The sequence below is a fragment of the Rhipicephalus microplus genome, chromosome 2, assembly GCF_043290135.1.
Source record: "Rhipicephalus microplus isolate Deutch F79 chromosome 2, USDA_Rmic, whole genome shotgun sequence".
NCBI classification, from domain to species: domain Eukaryota; kingdom Metazoa; phylum Arthropoda; class Arachnida; order Ixodida; family Ixodidae; genus Rhipicephalus; species Rhipicephalus microplus.
Genome location: NC_134701.1, coordinates 288012654 through 288030606, shown reverse-complemented (window position 1 = coordinate 288030606; position 17953 = coordinate 288012654). Strand labels below are relative to the sequence as shown.

Genomic DNA, 17953 nt, shown 5'->3' with positions numbered 1-17953 from the left:
ATTTATATTTTTACTTCATTAAGTACAATTTTATTCATGCAGTATTCTGTTTATTTGCTTTGAAAATAGTCTCTGAATAAGTTTTTTCAGAATTCTCAACAGTACGATGCTATTCTTGCATCACCAACTAAAATAGAGAGTGCTTCTAAGATGATTGGCTCTATGAAATGTGCAATGAATCTAAATATTTCTAGCTCTTCACAAGAGCCTCAGAATAATTTTTCATGTCCTTGAATCTAAATGCAACTTGCTTCTCCTCCAGGATTTAAAGTTATGTGCTCCACATTGCTTTAAAATAGAAAATTTTACTGCTCCAATAATTGCTCTTAATCAAAAAACCTCAGTAACATCACCGAAGAAAGGGGAAATATTTTTTTACTTGGGCTGGATGCAGATGTGTCAGCAAAGCATAGATAAAAGATGGTGTTAAATTCTGATGTAGCTTACAAAAAGGGATTGAAAGTGTGAGTTTAGTTTATAATAATAATTTACTTGAAGCTACTTGTTGTCGTTGTGCTGCTCTTTCAGGCTGCACTCATACGTGACACACTGATGCCTGGCGAGTGGGACGTCTGTGTCACCTCGTACGAAATGGTCATCCGAGAAAAGGCTGTCCTAAAAAAGTTCAACTGGCGCTACCTTGTCATTGACGAAGCTCACCGCATCAAAAATGAGAAATCAAAGGTAATGTCTCACTAGCTGCTCTTTGTTATCGATTGTTTTTGTTTCCTTCCAGCTCTCTTTAAAGGGGCTCTGCAATGCTTTTTTGTCTGCATTCTGTAGCACTGGAGTGTCTGTAGAGCTGAATGCTGAGATGAATGCAGGTAGAATTATCGAAATCGGTGCGAAGTAATGGAAGTTCTAGCGTTCAAGCTTCATCCTAGCAGGCGATAAGAAAAATAAAAAAAAGATTCCCTCTCGCATTTATCTCTCCAACTGATGTCACTGGCTGGTTTCAATTACCGCACGCCTCTTACAGAGACATACCAGATGGCTCGCTTTGTGGTTGCTAAGTTATTACAGGGACATAGTGGTGGACATAAAAAGACCCCAGTGGTGGACATTGTGAAGCACTCTTCAGAGGAGACAACAGGATGAACACGTGAACATAGCATGCTGGAGTTTTTCAGAGAGTAGATGTTGAGCCAACACAACATTCATTCCTATGGGATATGGCACGAAGAAATACAATTGCAATGAAGAGTCTGGTTATGATACAAGGCCAAGCATGCTGATGCATGCATCAGTGCAACAGCAAAATACAGTGAACTCCACTTAAATGGAACTCAAAGGGTCAAGAAAATTTGTTCCATTTATGAGAAATTTCATTTAAGCAAAGCCCACTAAATGAATGAAATATGACTTTATTTCAAAAGCACGAACTGTGGCTGACTGAACAAAAACATTTTGAACTATGCAATACTATAGTTTATAGGAAAGGAAAATGTTTCTAATATTGCTGACTCAAAAAAAAGGACGTGGTAACAGTTTTCTTGGCCTTGTTCTAGCACTTTCTCACATAGTAGGAGTGCATTGCTGAAAGGCCGGGCAGGAACTCTGTGCCACCATCGTGGTCAAAGTAGCGCTGCAACATGATGACACCATCTCATTGTCACTTGAGCACAGGTCCTCATCTTGAACTTCAGCTATAGGTTCCTCAAGGCTGTCTCCTCAATCAAGTTCATGACGAGACATCAATTGCTTCTCGGCTTGCGCGGACAAGTGCAATCGCTGGATTGGCTTGGCTAGGCTAGCTTTGGCATTTGTTTCATGGTTGCTAGACTGACATGGCCACTTCCGTCGTTCCTGGATTTTGCCTGTTTTGGTTTCATTTAACCGATGTAAGCTAAAAAAAATGTTCGATTACTTGAAACTTTTTATCTAGGCTAGCTTTGGCATTTGTTTCATGGTTGCTAGACTGACATGGCCACTTCCGCCGTTCCTGGATTTTGCCTGTTTTGGTTTCATTTAACCGATGTAGGCTAAGAAAGATGTTCCGATTACCTGAAACATTTTATCGTTAAATATATAGGCTACCAAGCAAATGTGCCTAGATAGTTTTGTTTATGCAACTTTTCCGTTTAATCGAGTTTCGTTTGATGGGAGTCCACTGTAAGACCATGCACAGGTTTTGAAAAAATTTGTTGCCTGCTCAATATAAAGGCCTCAAAGTGCAAGTGTGCTGAGGCTGAGTGAAAGAATAAGGCAAAGCAGACATAACTGTGAGTTCTGTACATTGCCATCAATTTTTTCAATTCTTAAGATCCTATGCTTTCCATGTACGAGTGTCACATGCAGTGACTGGGCTGTGACTAGTGCATTTTATTTGCATGCAGGTGTAGAATTCTCAGTGTATCTTTCTTGAACAGCCAAGCTGTTGTGTAGGAGTTTTTAAACAGCATTTGAAATGTGCATAGTAGAGGTGCCTAATAAAAGTTTACCTACCATGTTTTCTTGCAAATAACTCAAACCAAGAAATGAAAAAATGTGCTTAAAAAGTGAAGGTGTGTGTTATATGCAGAGGTTATGTGCGGATCCTTTTTTTTCTAAGGTTTGTAACGTAAATGAGAGATGGGGGGGGGTGCAGATGCAGGTTATATGTGAGATAATACTGTAACTATCTCACGAGCTTCCTCATACTTTTGCTAATTTTGTTTTGTTTTTTGTAGTCGGGCAACTTATTTGTTGGTAAAGAGCAAGTGTTAATTACTCTTCTGTGCTTTGGTAATCCATGCAGTTATCAGAGATAGTGCGAGAGTTCAAGACGACAAATCGCTTGCTTTTGACTGGCACCCCATTGCAAAACAACCTCCATGAGCTTTGGGCCCTGCTCAACTTCCTCCTTCCGGATGTGTTCAACTCATCTGAGGTATGGAAGCAATTCTTCGTTTGCTCATTATGCTGATGCAGAAAAATCGGTGCTATCACATCTGCACAGCATGTTTCTACAGCCATGTACTTGTTGCAGAGTGATAGTTCTAGAAGACTTGGTGGAACAGCAGTAGTAATGCTACGTGCTTATGAATAATTACCTGTTTGCTCGCTGCCCACTGTAGAAAATATGTGATGGCAGTATTAAAGGCTGTAGCTACTGTCTCTAAAACGGAAAATGATCCTTCCTTGCTTGTTTCTCCTCGAAAAACGGTCAGCACGGTGCCCGTTTAAGTGTCCTGAATGACCTCTAATGGTACTGTAAACTCAGTTGACTTATGCTTACAAAAATGTAGCATCAAAAGGCATCTTGTTCTTTGTACATTAGCAAAGCAAATTTATTGCACATGCTAGCCCTGTCAATCCCAGTGATTCAAATAGGAATCGTCAATTTTTTAGGTCAGTCAGCAAGCACCTGATAAAGGTAAAGCATTGTTCTTCCACGAGAGCTGGTATTTAGAATCTGCCATACATAAGGGGCCAATATGGCATACTCAACAAAGCAAGGTCATTTATGAACGAAGGAATTACAGAAGCAGTGTCGCTGTTCGAGCATTTCAGTGGAGCAGCTTCTCCTTTTACCATGCCAAAGATAAAGTATTTATTTTAGTTCCATGCCTAAAATTTTAATTTTTGCTGTTGAGCATTATGCTGTCTCACCTAAATGACTTTTCAAATATTAAGTAAAAATTATAGGAATGATAATAAATAGTAAATTTATTAAATAAACTAATTTACATAATTGCTCTTCATAGAACAATGTGAGCAAGGATTTTTGTAGTTGTTTGGGCTAAAATGATCATGTGCATCTCAAAATGTAAAAACCATTTGCTTACATTGAATATGATTCATTTGGGACTGAAAGGGCTTCTGTGGAGAACTGTAAATGCTTCTTTGGGAAAACTAACGGAACAAGGATTTTCAACTTAGTGACTAAAAACCAATAAGACATGATGAATAATCATCAATTGTGAGCCAGTGTAAGCTGTAGTTTGCTATAGTGCGTGCTAACAGTAGTCTTGTCATGTGTTCACGATTTTTGCACCACTTCCCAAATTGTACTCGCCTTCTAATGTAGGGCAGTACAAAATGGGAGGATCGAAATAGAATCCTGCTTCATTTCGCTTGGTCAAAATGATTTATTGAGAATGTCAACATACAAATGAACAGCAATGATAATGTGGGATAATTGTTGAACAGTATTCAAATGCAGTGTAACCTTGGATTGCATGTGATCCGGTCATGGGACGACCTGCATTTTACAATGAATTGATTTGGTCCTGGCAACACTGCGATTGAAATAATGTACTAAATTTTGATTATAGGGCATAATTTTATGCCAACCTTGCCTCATGTGATGCCACTCTGTTACTGCCCAATAATAAAATTGCTGCATTTGCTAGCATGTCTAACACGCACAAAGTCTTACCGGGCTCATGATATAAATCCTAGAGCAGTGCGAACAACAAAATTTTGGGTGCGAAGCGAACTTGAATACTAAAGTGAGAGTGTGAATAGAATATTTTTCAAATACTTCTAAATGAACTTGCAGAAAAAAAAAGTTAGCGAGGATTCCTAAGCATACTGATATGAAATAGCAACATGACAGTTTCTTTTGACTAGGTTGATGAAGCACTAGTTGTGTAGTGTTTCATAGTTGTCTCATCAAAAATGAGGCAATGCAGAGGCGAAATTGTATTTATGTAGTGCATGATTTTGTGCAACCAAAGTGTTGCCAACAACACTTTACACGTAAAAGGCAAATATGCTATTTTCTCAGCCTCTCCTCCTCTTTCAACTTCTGTGGAAGCCAAACTGATGTGGTGGCAGGGGTGTGTTCTTTTTTACAGGGATGAGACAGCTGCACATATTGCACATTTTTTTGATAACTTTCCATTTTCTTGCACTAAGTTGATCCAAAAGCATAGAAATTGCGGAAATTGTGCCAATTTGCTCCGAAACAGCCTCAAAAGTATGAATTTTGATGCCAACATGAGTTTCAGAAGGGAAGAAAAGCTGAGTTGACTACATGATTTTCCGAGCAGTGCCAGGAATACGAATAAAATGGGACACACCCAAGCGTGCTTTTTATTTGGCACCTTTCTGGTGACAAAGGCTGCCATGGTGCGGCTATAATTTCCTCTGGACTTGTAAATGTGTGTCATCCTGCAAAAATGTGCTGCCGTGCATCGAGCATGCTGCTTCTGCTACCTAGTCTGTGTGTTTTGGCGTCACTATCACTTAACAAAAATCACCGGGTTAGCCACTTTAACCGAATGGCATGCATAGCGAAGTTGACTCTTAGGTTATTCGTTGTGTGTAGCATGTTCTTTCGATTGCTGCAGTTTTCATGGGAACACTGGTGTACATGTACATGAGCGATTACCTTGTTGCGTAAACGTGGAGTCCATCCCTTTGCACGAGTCTCCTGGATACTCTGATGCGTGGGCTCTGAAAGTGGATTTCGTGAGCGACGGAACGCATGCAACCCGCTCCAGTTTTACCTCTATTGGCAATTAATTTAGTCAGATAAGCTGGTTCTCATTGCATATAGCAATTAAAAAAGCTATCGCACGTCAAATCTGCACATTGGTGTCCGCAGTTAGCGAGAGACCCACTTGATAGCAGCACTAAAATTTCGTCTATAGTGCATGCTATGAAACTAGCACGATTTGTGAACCTATGGTGCACAGAACATGTGTTCAAACCAGTTTAAATGGGCACCTCATGCTTTATTTGTTATTCATGACACATCGGAAATTACGTGGCATAGTTGTCATAAACGGTGATTTGCAATGCTGCTCCATTTTATTTTAGGCAATGCACTCCATTGCCTGAAATTTTCGCTTCATCATTGGCGTAGTGCCGAGTTCTTTTTGAACAGCAGTGTTGTTGATCCGCCGCCTCTTTCTCTTTGTACGTCAGCAAATGTGTTCGCAGTTGACGACGTGATCGCACTTTCAGAGGCCGATGAAAGAGAGGATGTGGAAGCCCTTGTCGATAAGCGCGAGACACCAGGCCCACTTGCCACGTCCAATTTTTGCACTGGTGAAGCAGGAGTCCCGTGTCTAAGCGCGTCGATGCAACCACACTATTGCGTAGATCAAGAAGCTGCTCCACATGTACTGTCGGCGCGATCACTGTCAGTGCACGTGCGAGCAGAGAGCCTCGCCATGCGGACATCCTTCATACATCGCATCTTTGCACAGAAAGCTTGTTGCGTCTTCCTTTTTGTTGGACGCATCGTGAGCGAATGAAACAACGGTCTCGTAAAGACAGTTGAAAATAGTCTTGTGAAGACGTTTGAAAATCGTTTTGTGAAAACAGTTGAAACGCGAGGAGTATGCGAACGGCTTCAACAATAGACGATAGCGAGTAAAACACTTAGAAAATGCCAGGGACGGAGGAGCAGCAGACGACGGAGAGCTGCATTATGTGCACGAGTACTACGTCATCGCACGCAGCAGCCAATCGCAGTTGCAAGGTTCCTCTCTTCCTTGAGCACGCGTATCGCTCAATCTTGGCGGCTCATATTTGCCGCGGGAAACTTCAAAGCTATCGCGAGCCCTCCAATCATGAGCAGCCCTCTAATAATGAGCTGTCGCTGTGTGTGTGGGGGGGGGGGGGGGGAAGAAAGTGAAGAATTCACGAACAAAACAACACCAAAATAGTGTAGCTCCATCAAGCAGTCGAGAAACTGCGGTTGCATCAAGATGGGCTATTTTGAGCGTTCCCATGTCGCTCGAGGGAGGCGGCTTGTTGTAAACTTTATTTCAAACAGTTTCGCAATGAGTTAAACGTTGATGATATTTACAGTAAAGGTAGTTTATGACGCGTACTGCCCGAATATGTGGTTTCTCAAAAAGTGACTTTTTTGTGATTTTTTGGTTTTCAAAGGCTGCATCTCCCCTTAAGGGAAGATGCAAATCGAAAAACACGTTTAAGAAAAAACAAACATATTTGTTCTTATTTGTTTTCACAAGTAATTTTTCAGCCTTCAGTACAAAAAAAGAACTGAATAATTTAACTCGGCTTGCAGTAGGTTCAAATCGCTTTTAAAGAGCAGAAGATGGCCACTAAAAGAATGCATTGTCTAGAGTACCTGGCAAATTGTCACATGACTGCTTGCCATTGGATTTCGCATGAGGAGCTCACTAAAGCTACATGCTCAAAGCAAAAATGATTGCTCATCTCTCTTGACGCCAGAAATCATTTTTACAAAAGACTTGCCTTTGCCGCATAGATGAGCTTTGACTTATAACATTAAAATGCATTTTTCTCAAGAGCAGTCTTTTGGGCAATTTCTCGAGTTCAGACATCATGTTTTTGGCACTTATGATAGCCAGATCACAATTAAATTTTGCCCACATATTCCTTAACTTGTGAATGGTGTATCTATATCAAAACTTTATATTGCCTGTATAATTACGACGAACCTGAAGCGAACAATTAGTATGGGCTGAGGATTCTAAGAATTTTCACAATACAATTTCATTGCGATAGTATTTATATAGACATTCTCGGCTGGATTTTTCCGCCGGCGTCGACGTTGGCGTCGCTCACTGTATGTGTATGTTTCATTGCAGGATTTTGATGCTTGGTTCAACACCAACAATTGCCTGGGTGACAATCACCTCGTGGAGCGACTGCATGCCGTGCTGCGCCCATTCCTGCTGCGTCGGCTCAAGTCTGAGGTGGAGAAGAAGCTGCCTCCTAAGAAGGAAGTGAAAATCTATGTTGGCCTGTCGAAGATGCAGCGCGAATGGTACACCAAGTGCTTGTTGAAAGACATTGATGTTGTTAACGGAGCTGGAAAAGTTGACAAGATGCGGCTGCTCAACATCCTCATGCAGCTACGCAAGTGCTGCAACCATCCATACCTTTTCGACGGGGCAGAGCCTGGTGGGTCCTTTGATGTTTTCGTATGCCACCATCCTGCACTATGTATACACAGTTGAACCCCTTCATAAGAGACACCGTGGTAACAGACCACTGAGTATAAGAAACACCAGTGTGCCTGCTTCGAAATGAGGGTTGATAGGAAAGTGCATATGTGGTACTCTGCTTTGAAGAAACACCGCATATAAAAAGAGAGAATGTTTCCCTTGCAAGTCCCTTATAATGGGCTTCAACTGTAGAATTCTGCCAAGGAAAGAAGGCTTAGAAAAGATGATCTAGAATGCAATTGATATTGCCATAAAAGCCTTAAATTTTACTGGCAGTGATTACTGGATTGTTCGATTGCTTTGATTATTCGAATGAATATTGCACTATTTGAGTTCGCATCAAAATTTATGCCGATTTTTCAAGTATTCGAAAGGAACAAAGTAACGTACATAAACAACTTGTAACGGCTGTAAAGGTGGTTTCAGAGCAGCGGATGGGCGCTATGCTGTGGAAGCATATCCAGGGAAAATCTGCACTGAAGTCCCACTTTAAGGTTGAATGAACATATCCTATCGCCCCCACAGGGACTCGTCATTTTCGGCGTTTAAATGTGTGTTGAACTGACTTACATGGTTTAACTACAGTGAATTTTAAAACTTATCATATTTACCAGGTCATTATTATCATTATGTTAAATGTTAAATCCTGCTCTTCTTTGCCTCCTCTTCTTTTTTGATAAAAAATGGCATTTGCGCATGCCTTGTCTAAATAAAAAAAAAAAGAAGATATTGTGCTGGTTGATTAAGTTCTGACAAATATGCTAGTTTTTTAAATACAATACGTGATGTACACTATTCAAATTCGATTCATAATTACTTGACCAAAATCACAATTTGCGTTGGGTTCACTTCGAACCAAATATTTACTATTTGCACCAGCCTAATGATGTATCACCGAGCGGACGGAGAATTTGAGGAATTGTTTATATTTAGCTACATACCTAAATTCTGTAGCTAGGCTAGGAACTTGGAAACTTGTTTGTAAACAACAAAGCAGTTCACAAATAATAACCATGGTAGCTTAGGGAAATTCACATTACCTCTGATGAACACTTCATCATTCATTTAAAAGAGTATTGTATCAATACTAAATTAAATAAATTTAGGACAGCAATTTATGTCTTCTGTCAAGAGATTTAGGAGAAAGAAAAAATTGTTTAGTCAAATCAAAGGTTCTTTTATTGTGTGGCACTAAGCACTCCCAGTTATCAATAAGTGCTATAATTTTTGAGCTTTGTTGCCTTTCACAGCAGCTCTAAATGAGCTGGAACTACTGCCGAGTTAGAGCAAGGCGGTTGACTGGTTTCTTCCAGCATTTGCAGATAATTTTATCAGACTTGCACGCATTATAAATTAGAAGTGGGGTGTACAAATATCAATTTTTTTAATGTGAATCGAATACGAATGCATAGCTTTGAATTCAAGTCGATTATAGAATAATCAAGAGATGCGATTTTTTACACCAGTAGTCTTTTATTTTACATGTTGGTATGTTAAAAACAGTCATTTATTATCTATGTTAGTCTCTTATTACATAAAAATGCCAAAATTCATAATCGCCAGGAAATGCAGGAGCGTGCTAAGTAGTTAAGCGTTCAATCTTTATGTTGAAAATCTTCTTTAATCCTTTTTTTATGTAGTAGCACTTTATTACAAAACGTCTTGTATGCCAGCCATAATGACTAGTGACACGAGGCTGCTGGTTTGATTTTTGCCATGGCAGTCGCATTCCGATGGGGTAAAATGTAACAGTTAAAGGGACACTAAAGAGAAACAATGACTTAGTTTAGATTGATAAACTGCACTCTGAGAAGTCTAATGGTTACGTTTCACTGTCACAAGTTCATTATTAGCGGAGAAATTTAAGGTTGATGCGTCATTTTTTAATTTTGTGCCTTAATCTCTGCACATGACTTGACAAGTAAGTTACAAAATGTATTTTTCGTATTTTCGAGACATTGGCCCAATCCGATCCCTCTACCCCTCCATAGCTACTATCATAGAACTGTGGACGACTTGCACCCATTCAGAGTTCAGGCAACCACCCGGGTTGCCACGTCCGACCGGTAGCGATACTCACTGATGCTACCTACCAGCATCGGTGAGTATCACATCACAGTTTTCGGTGCAGGAATCTCATAGGGGCGTCTCCACCCGCTTTTTCTTTTTGTGGTGTTTTCTCGCTCACCTAGGATTGTGTTGCGGTAACAGTGATATTTACAAAATCGGGAAATTGTACCTTACTAATACGCAAAAAATCGTTTTGCTCTTTAGTGTCCTCTTAACGTCTGCGTACTTAAATCTAAGCAATTGTTAAAGCCCCCTCGATGGTTATTTTATCACTGTTCTCACACTATCAGCTTTGGAATGTTCAACCCGACATTTTAACGTTTTCCTTCACCCCTGTTCTCACTGGTTAACACTCCAAGGCAAACACGAGTATTGGGGGCGTCTTTAAACTACACAGCTGCACTCCTTATCTGGCTTCTTTCGTGGATAACTATGCACTCGTCGTTTTTCTATCAAGAGTGCTCTGCCACACTGATGGCCGCACCATCGGGATCAAGGAGTACGGGGTGTGCAGTGATAATGCAAGCAAGCCACATGAGATAGATGATTACTGTTCTGTGAAAGAAAGAGGCCCCAGATACGCCTTTCACAACTTCCGGCAGCTAGGGCAGTGCAGTTAAACCTGGATATAACGAAATTGATAAATTCCCGGAAAAATTTGTTACAAAGAGGATTTCGTTACGTGCAGGTTCGGTACAAAAACTCGGAAAATAAATGCGCAAATTAAACAAAAGGAGGACTGAAGGCAGAGCTAACCCAAAACACTTATTTTACATTAAAAAACGGTGTTATTATTGCGATAACAATTATGTTTATGTATATATGGACACTCTTGACGGGTTTACACTCTTGACGGGGCACTCTTGACGGGTGTATATATGGACACTCTCGCCATGTTCCGTAACAAGTTCAAATTGATAACATTCCCCTGCACATCATAACTGTCACAAGCTGGAAAAAGCGGCGCGCGAGCGCTGCTGAACCAGAGATCAAATGAGTCGGCCCTTCCCCATCGCCTGGAAAGTGCATAAGATAACATCTCCCGCATGTTAGAACTGCTGTTGAATGCTTAAACAAAAAGAAAACCACCCGTCTTGAACGAGCATGAAACAAGGTGGGAATTATTGGAAATTTGAATGTATTCGAAATGAATGAATAGATGTATATTGTTCTGCATGTAACTTCTCCTGTGAAGGTAGTTTGACTGCAGTGGAGGGATGCTACACTGTGAATTCACCTTTTCAGGAAAACTACGCACGACCGTGAGGTCTCACTTCAAGGCTAAATGAACCTCGCATCAATACTTACTTTTTAGATTGAAAGCTCCTTATGACGGCTTATATGCTCCTAGTATAGTAAATTTTAAAATGTTACATATTTTTCAGATTATCACTTGCGTTGCACTAAAAGTCAAATCCAGCTGTCATTCAAAGTTGTTTTAATGTCCTTTAAACCAAAACGTATCGCATTTTCACATGCCTTCTTTCAACTTGAAAAAAAAAGAAAAAAAAAGAATTGTCTGTATTAGTTGGGTCATGACAAACAGGCTCATTTTTCTCTATAATATCTGATATCTATTATTTGTCTTCGATTCAAAATTATTCAAACTAAATCATAACTGGCTTTTATTGGCTTTAAAACTAAAATTTACTCTTTGCGCAAACCTAGATTTGACTGCTTGAGCGAAGGAACTAGGCATAAATTTGTTTTTTTAGGCTGCACAATTTTTGATTGATTTCGTAGTTCCGAGAAGGCCTTAAAAATTTGATGTTGACTGTGTATAAGCTGATGTGGCTCACTTTGACTATGCTGCTGTTCTTTCTAGGACCCCCATACACGACTGATGAGCACATAGTCTACAACTGTGGAAAAATGGTGATCCTTGACAAGCTACTGCCTAAGCTGAAGGCCCAGGGCTCTCGGGTGCTCATCTTTTCTCAAATGACCCGCATGCTTGACATCCTAGAAGACTACTGCCTATGGCGACGCTATGGCTATTGTCGTCTGGATGGACAGACACCTCATGAAGAGCGAACAGTAAGACATCCTTTTCATGCATATAATTTGTTTCAACTTCTTTTTTTATTGCTTACAGTAATGGTGCTATACGATCATTATGAGAAACAAAGAACTGAAAGTTTAGGTCCTGCCCAGGTTTTCTACAGTATTGATCACTTATAATGTAAATCGTGGTTGTTGTGAATTTCCGCATTATAAGTGGTACTGCACTGTAACCAAAGCAACCTTTTTCAAGTGTGAATGTTGTGCAAAATGGGTTGAGCATGCAGTCTATTGTTACCAAGAATCAAAGCACGTGATGTGTGATACTTAGAATCATTTAAATTTTGAGTGTTACAAAAAAAAAATTAACATCGCGCACCCACATTGCCAACGAAATGAACGTGAAGGGGGGGAGTGGGTCCAACAAAAGAGAGCACTGTTGCAGAAATTTGCCAACTACTTCTCAGCCTCGATTATGCGCATTACAGAGAAACTACGTTGAATCACATTCAAAATTTCGTGTGCTGAAATACACCAGCCGCTCAATTTCACGAGTGCGCACTCATTTCAAGACATCGTAATCGAAATGAAAACCACCATTCGAGTGCTGCATGTGTCACCTTAATTTTTATTAATGATATGTGTCCCTTCTCTTCCAGTGCAGCCACTGCAAAGAGCTTTGTTCATTTCTTACCAAACCGCAACTTAGATTGTACACGATCACTACCGAAATGCAACCAACACCGATTAGGCATAGCCTGCCGTTAAGACATGTTATTGGGGCAAGTTTGTTCATGACAACATGAAGATTGGGCGTTGAAAAGATCGCGCTCAAGCACTGAACCAAGAACAGTGTGCATGTTATAAAGTTTGCACGCAGTTACGTTATAAGTGGTCTGCACGGTACGAAGGTGTTCATGTGTCACTGTAAATAATCAGATATAAGTCACTGGCTGTCTATTTGCTACTGCAGAGGTATCCTGAGGTTCTGTCACAGCAAACATCGTTCTTGATTTGTCTGCTTTTAACCTTTCAAGCAACATTATAGATGTCAAGGTAATTAGCTGTCAGCAAAGCTCTGTCAGCACTCGAACATTAGGTTGAGATCTGTGAGCACATGAACATGGCTTTGTGAGCACATGAACATGAAAAGTGCTCAAAATCTTTATGGAGTCTGTTTTCTTCATGTCTTTCAGTTTTTGTGTTGCATGCTGTATGTTCTCAATTTCTAATGAGAAGACACACTTCTTTACTTTTTTTCATTACCTGTTGTCGTCTATGTCACTTTGTTTACAATTTTTCATCGACCTGAGTAGTAGTATTTCATGAGCTTTTTATTACGTCCTTTTCTTGACAGTTGTCCATCAATGAATTCAACAAGCCCAACAGCGACAAGTTCTTGTTTATGCTCTCGACTCGTGCGGGTGGCTTGGGCATCAACCTTGCAACTGCAGATGTTGTTATTCTGTTTGACTCGGACTGGAACCCTCAGGTTGATCTGCAAGCTATGGACAGGGCCCATCGTATTGGGCAGACAAAAGCTGTGCGTGTGTTCCGTATGATCACCGAGAACACTGTTGAGGAACGCATCGTCGAGAGAGCTGAGGTGAAGCTGCGACTTGACACAGTGGTCATCCAGCAAGGTACACTTGTGTTGCTTATTCTATACCATGTGAACTGTTGATGTTTGCAGTAACGAGACACTCACTTGCATATTCTTTAAAGGGACAGAGTGAATGCAAAACGCTACAAAATTGCAAATTTCACGAGTAAAATAATGCCCTGCTCTGCTGTGTAAGACATGAAATATTGCTGCTGGAAATACTGAGAAACAAAGAGACAGTGGTTTCAATAGCAGTACAATCAAAGCTCGTTAGGACGTACCCAATTTAAGGGGGAAGTGGGTTTTTAAAAGTCATCAAGATTTTCTTTTACGAGATTTAATGAAACTGCACAGACTTCTTTAGTTTTCTTCACTAATTCCAAATATGCAGTTATTTTTGAGATAGGTCAATCAGTTCTGAAGTTAAAGAAAACTAATTAGCCTTCTTTTTGAGAACAATGGAGCAATAACTATTCATTGAAACATTGCTTTTTAGATACTATAACTATTAACAATTGTACAGCATATAAGGGGGGACACTGTACTTGAGACGAAATGCCAGATATTTTCATGTGTTTACAAAGAAAATTCACAGTGTAATTGAGTTTTTGATGCTGATTTCAAAAATGTAATTACGGTATTTACTCGCATAATCCTCGCACTCGCATAATTCTCGCACCCCCCACATCGCCCAAGAAAAATACGATTTCTTTTTTTCCTCGAGTAATTATCGCACCCCCGAAAACTGCCGCAATAATGTCGTGTGCTCGTTGCAGCCAGTGATGATGATAGCGCGTGCCATCTGGCGCCATCTCTTAAGCATCAAGCGTACTATTGCACGCAAATTTAATCCAATCCAAGTTTAGCTGAAGTGGCCAGTGCGCGTTGTGGCGTGTTTTGTATGCTGTGTAGGTAATCTTGGCACGTTATGGGGTGATACTGAAGCTACACGGCTGCTTCAAGTTGCAAGTGATAGATCGTGCACTAAACGACGGCAACAGGGCCGCTGGTAGGCCCTTCGTAGTCTACGAGTTTTGTGTTCGCTACTGGTGACGGCAGCTGAAAGCCACCAAGACGCGTTGGGCCTGCCGTGGGCCTAAAACTGGGATTGATGGTAAACTTTATTTCTTCAGAAGGAAACTGCGGACGATTCTGTTAAATAGCCATCAGCCCAATACTGACGTCCTACGCTTACCTTTTGAGGGCTCCTGTTGAGCGACGAACGCTACCGTTATGCCCGCAATGCCCAAAAGCTTTGCGTATGGTATTCTGATTCTCGACTATTTGCTTGCACCTTTTGTGTCTCAAATAAATCTTGCCTTGTGTTGAACCTCTGCTTTTATTGTTGAGGTAAGTTCTAATTAGTACTTCTTAAAGCTTGCTGTAAGTTGCTGGTGTGAGAATCCTGATTTGCGGCCACTTCGTTTTCTTTTTCGCTCTGTACGTTTTCGTGGAAAGTTTTCCCCGCGTAATTCTCGCACCCCCCAACTTTGCATCAGTTTTCCGGCAAAAAAAGTGCGAGGATTATGCGAGTAAATTCGTACTACTCCTCTAAACAAATTAGTTTTTGAGGTATCCTAAAATTAATTACCTATTGTTAGCCGGTATAATGACACAAGAAATTTGTATTGCAGAGATACTATTGGCACATGTCTGTGTACTAATGAACGTAAGCTACACAACGGTAGGAGTGCTTTTTTTTTATTTGATAATTCTAGCAAGGTTTGTTGCAACTTGCATTTCAGTGTTGCAGACAAACCAACTTTATGCTCCGATTTCCGGCAAAATTGAAATTTTTTGTATATCTCAATCAAAAATTCACACCTACCATTGTGTAAACTAAAGATACAGCTACATGTCACAGTAAAAATGACAGTCCTAGCTGCTCTGGAGGTAGAGATATCTTTTAGACAAGTTTGCAACTGCAGCAAAATTTGAATCCTGAGAAATCATGCAAAAACACAAGTCCATTTTGGGCAGACAGTAGCATGGAAAAGCTGTGTATTTACAGTGATTTGCAAATTCAGCTTTCTCAGTAGGCACCCGGCATGCAGTCCTTCTGTTTTGCGTCGCCTAAATGGCGTTTTTTCAATGCCCGCTGCATGTTTTCCCGCAGAGGCACACTTGCGAGCTGATGCGGTCGCCGTGTGCTCGTCTGCCGACTAGGCCGCTTATTAGTTTGGTGATGCCTATGTGCATGCGTAATTTGCGATCCGTCGTATAATAAAGCGATTTTCTGGCTTGTCCAGATTGAGTTGTTGATGTCGCAGACCGCACTCGTGCACTCGCTCATCAATTTTAAGGCTCTAAGAGCAGCGAGGTGTTAGTTTCTTTTTCACGTAAGATTGCCACATTTTCGAGTGGAGGTCGCAGCGCAAGTTGTTCGTCTATTTGTGCTTAGATTCATCTCACATGGGTGTTATAAATTGATTTTGTGCCAGAATTAATGACGCGAGAAGCTTGAAACTTTTCAGATAAGTGCAAGAATAGTTGCAGATTCCGAAAATATCAACTTCAAAAAGTAATTTTTTTGTGATTTTCGGCCTTTTAAGACCCGTGTCCCCCCTATTAAAAACTTTTCTTCAAAATATGGCTATTTGGTTGTTTAATAAATCAACAATAAAAAACATTTGTGCATGATCCCACAAAAACAAAAAGCGCATGATCACACAAAAACAAAAAGCGCATGATCAAAACCACCACGTCAAATGGCGGTGCAGTAACGTTGCGAGCGCACGACACGCCATCAGTGTGGTTGCGCTTTGCGTGGCCTCCAAGATGATGGGCGCGTGGCGTATCTCTACGCCATGCATTTGCATTCTCGGAGGCCATGCGCTTTGTTTTTTTTTTTTCTTTGTTTTCTTGCCGTCTGCTTGCGGGGCGCTCTAGGCAAAGAAGTTTCTCCTGTATTCGACAAATGGCGCTCTGCCGCAAAAAGACGCGACATCTGAGCTCGCGCTGCTCGCAACTGTTTAACCTGGTTGGTAAACTATGTTTTGCAGAGGTGCACCAGCTGCACCAATTGTGTTAATTTGATACAAATCCCCATTTCTGCTCCGAGCTGCGTCAAAACCATGAAACTTGGTGAAATTACGCCAAATGCCAATATGCCCGACTAGCCTCAAAATTTTCTCAGTTGCGCTAGCTTCAGCAAGAAATAGAGGCTATGTTGGTCACCGGCAGTGTGTGTCATCAATCAATCCAAGTGCGCAGACCTTAACCCTAAACCGGTTCAAATCCCGGCTGCGGCGGCTGCATTTCCGATGGAGGCGGAAATGGTGTAGGCCCATGTGCTCAGATTTCGGTGCACGTTAAAGAACCCCAGGTGGTCGAAATTTCCGGAGTCCTCCACTACGGCGTCTCTCATAATCATATGGTGGTTTTGGGACGTTAAACCCCACATATCAATCAATCAATCAATCTAACCCTAAACCGCAGTGTCATACTATACATTCTCAATACCTAGGTCAGAGCACTCACGAGACGTGATCGACGAGCTAAAGTAACAAAGTCGCGCGCCCATCTGTTCGCTGACTGCAGCGGATACCTATCGGCAGGACGGCGCGACTTTTAGACAAACATGCATTACCGTAGCCACCGACGCTTCGCAGGAAACATGTACTTCCTAGTCAGCAAACGTAGTTGTGGCATGTTAGCAGCTAAAGCCAGAAGCGCATACTGCGTTTTTTGCGCATGAACAGAGCCGATGTGCTGTAAATGCCAGCGTTGTGACCACATCGGTTGCCATAGCAGAGGCACATAAAACATTTTTCTGCCTTTAAGTTGCTTTAGTTGCATTGGCCCGGCAATACTAAATATCAAGTATTAGATCAACAGACGTGTGCCTCTGTTACTTTATCTGGTAGAACATGTCTTGCAAAGGATCTGAGAAATTGTGGCCTGAAGCTAACCCCATTGCGAGAAAAAAAAAATAGTCACAGTTTTGCCAAAAGGGCGAAGCAATAAATGCAACAGCGGCATATTGGAATGTTTTAACAAAGCAAGGCCAGCATCCAATCTCACGTAAGTCTACAAAACGCTGGTGTAAAAGCGCGTTTACTCTAGAGCGACATGACACTGACACGACCCTGACGAATACGCGAGACAGACGCAGACCATCAACTGAGGAGTCGCCCGCCAATGAAGTCACCAGACCCCATGGTCACACTAGGCCGCCGCCGACTACGACGCCTCAAAAGACAGCATGTTGAAGGTTACCGTGAAACCTTGAGCAAATGCCCTTACTAGAGCAAGTGCCCCCTTTCCCTTTTTGTAAGATTTGAAATATGTGCCAATGACTTAGCAAGTTCTTTGTTAAGTTCTCTGTTACAGTGTTACAACCAGTTCTCTGTTACAGAATCTTCCTGCAGCGGTTGCTAGACACCTAAGTTCTTAAAGGGGC

At 41.2% G+C, this 17953-nt stretch overlaps 1 protein-coding gene across 2 annotated transcripts in view; it reads left to right on the top strand.

The window, feature by feature from the left end:
* Iswi (nucleosome-remodeling ATPase imitation SWI) overlaps nt 1-17953 on the top strand; it is a 51655-nt gene that overhangs the window by 8420 nt on the left and 25282 nt on the right. For both annotated transcript variants that reach the window (XM_037428908.2, XM_037428910.2), the window contains exons 6-10: nt 529-684; nt 2738-2869; nt 7518-7833; nt 11773-11984; nt 13306-13591. In XM_037428908.2, the coding sequence (XP_037284805.1) occupies nt 529-684; nt 2738-2869; nt 7518-7833; nt 11773-11984; nt 13306-13591 (1102 nt within the window). The remainder of the gene's footprint in view (nt 1-528; nt 685-2737; nt 2870-7517; nt 7834-11772; nt 11985-13305; nt 13592-17953) is intronic.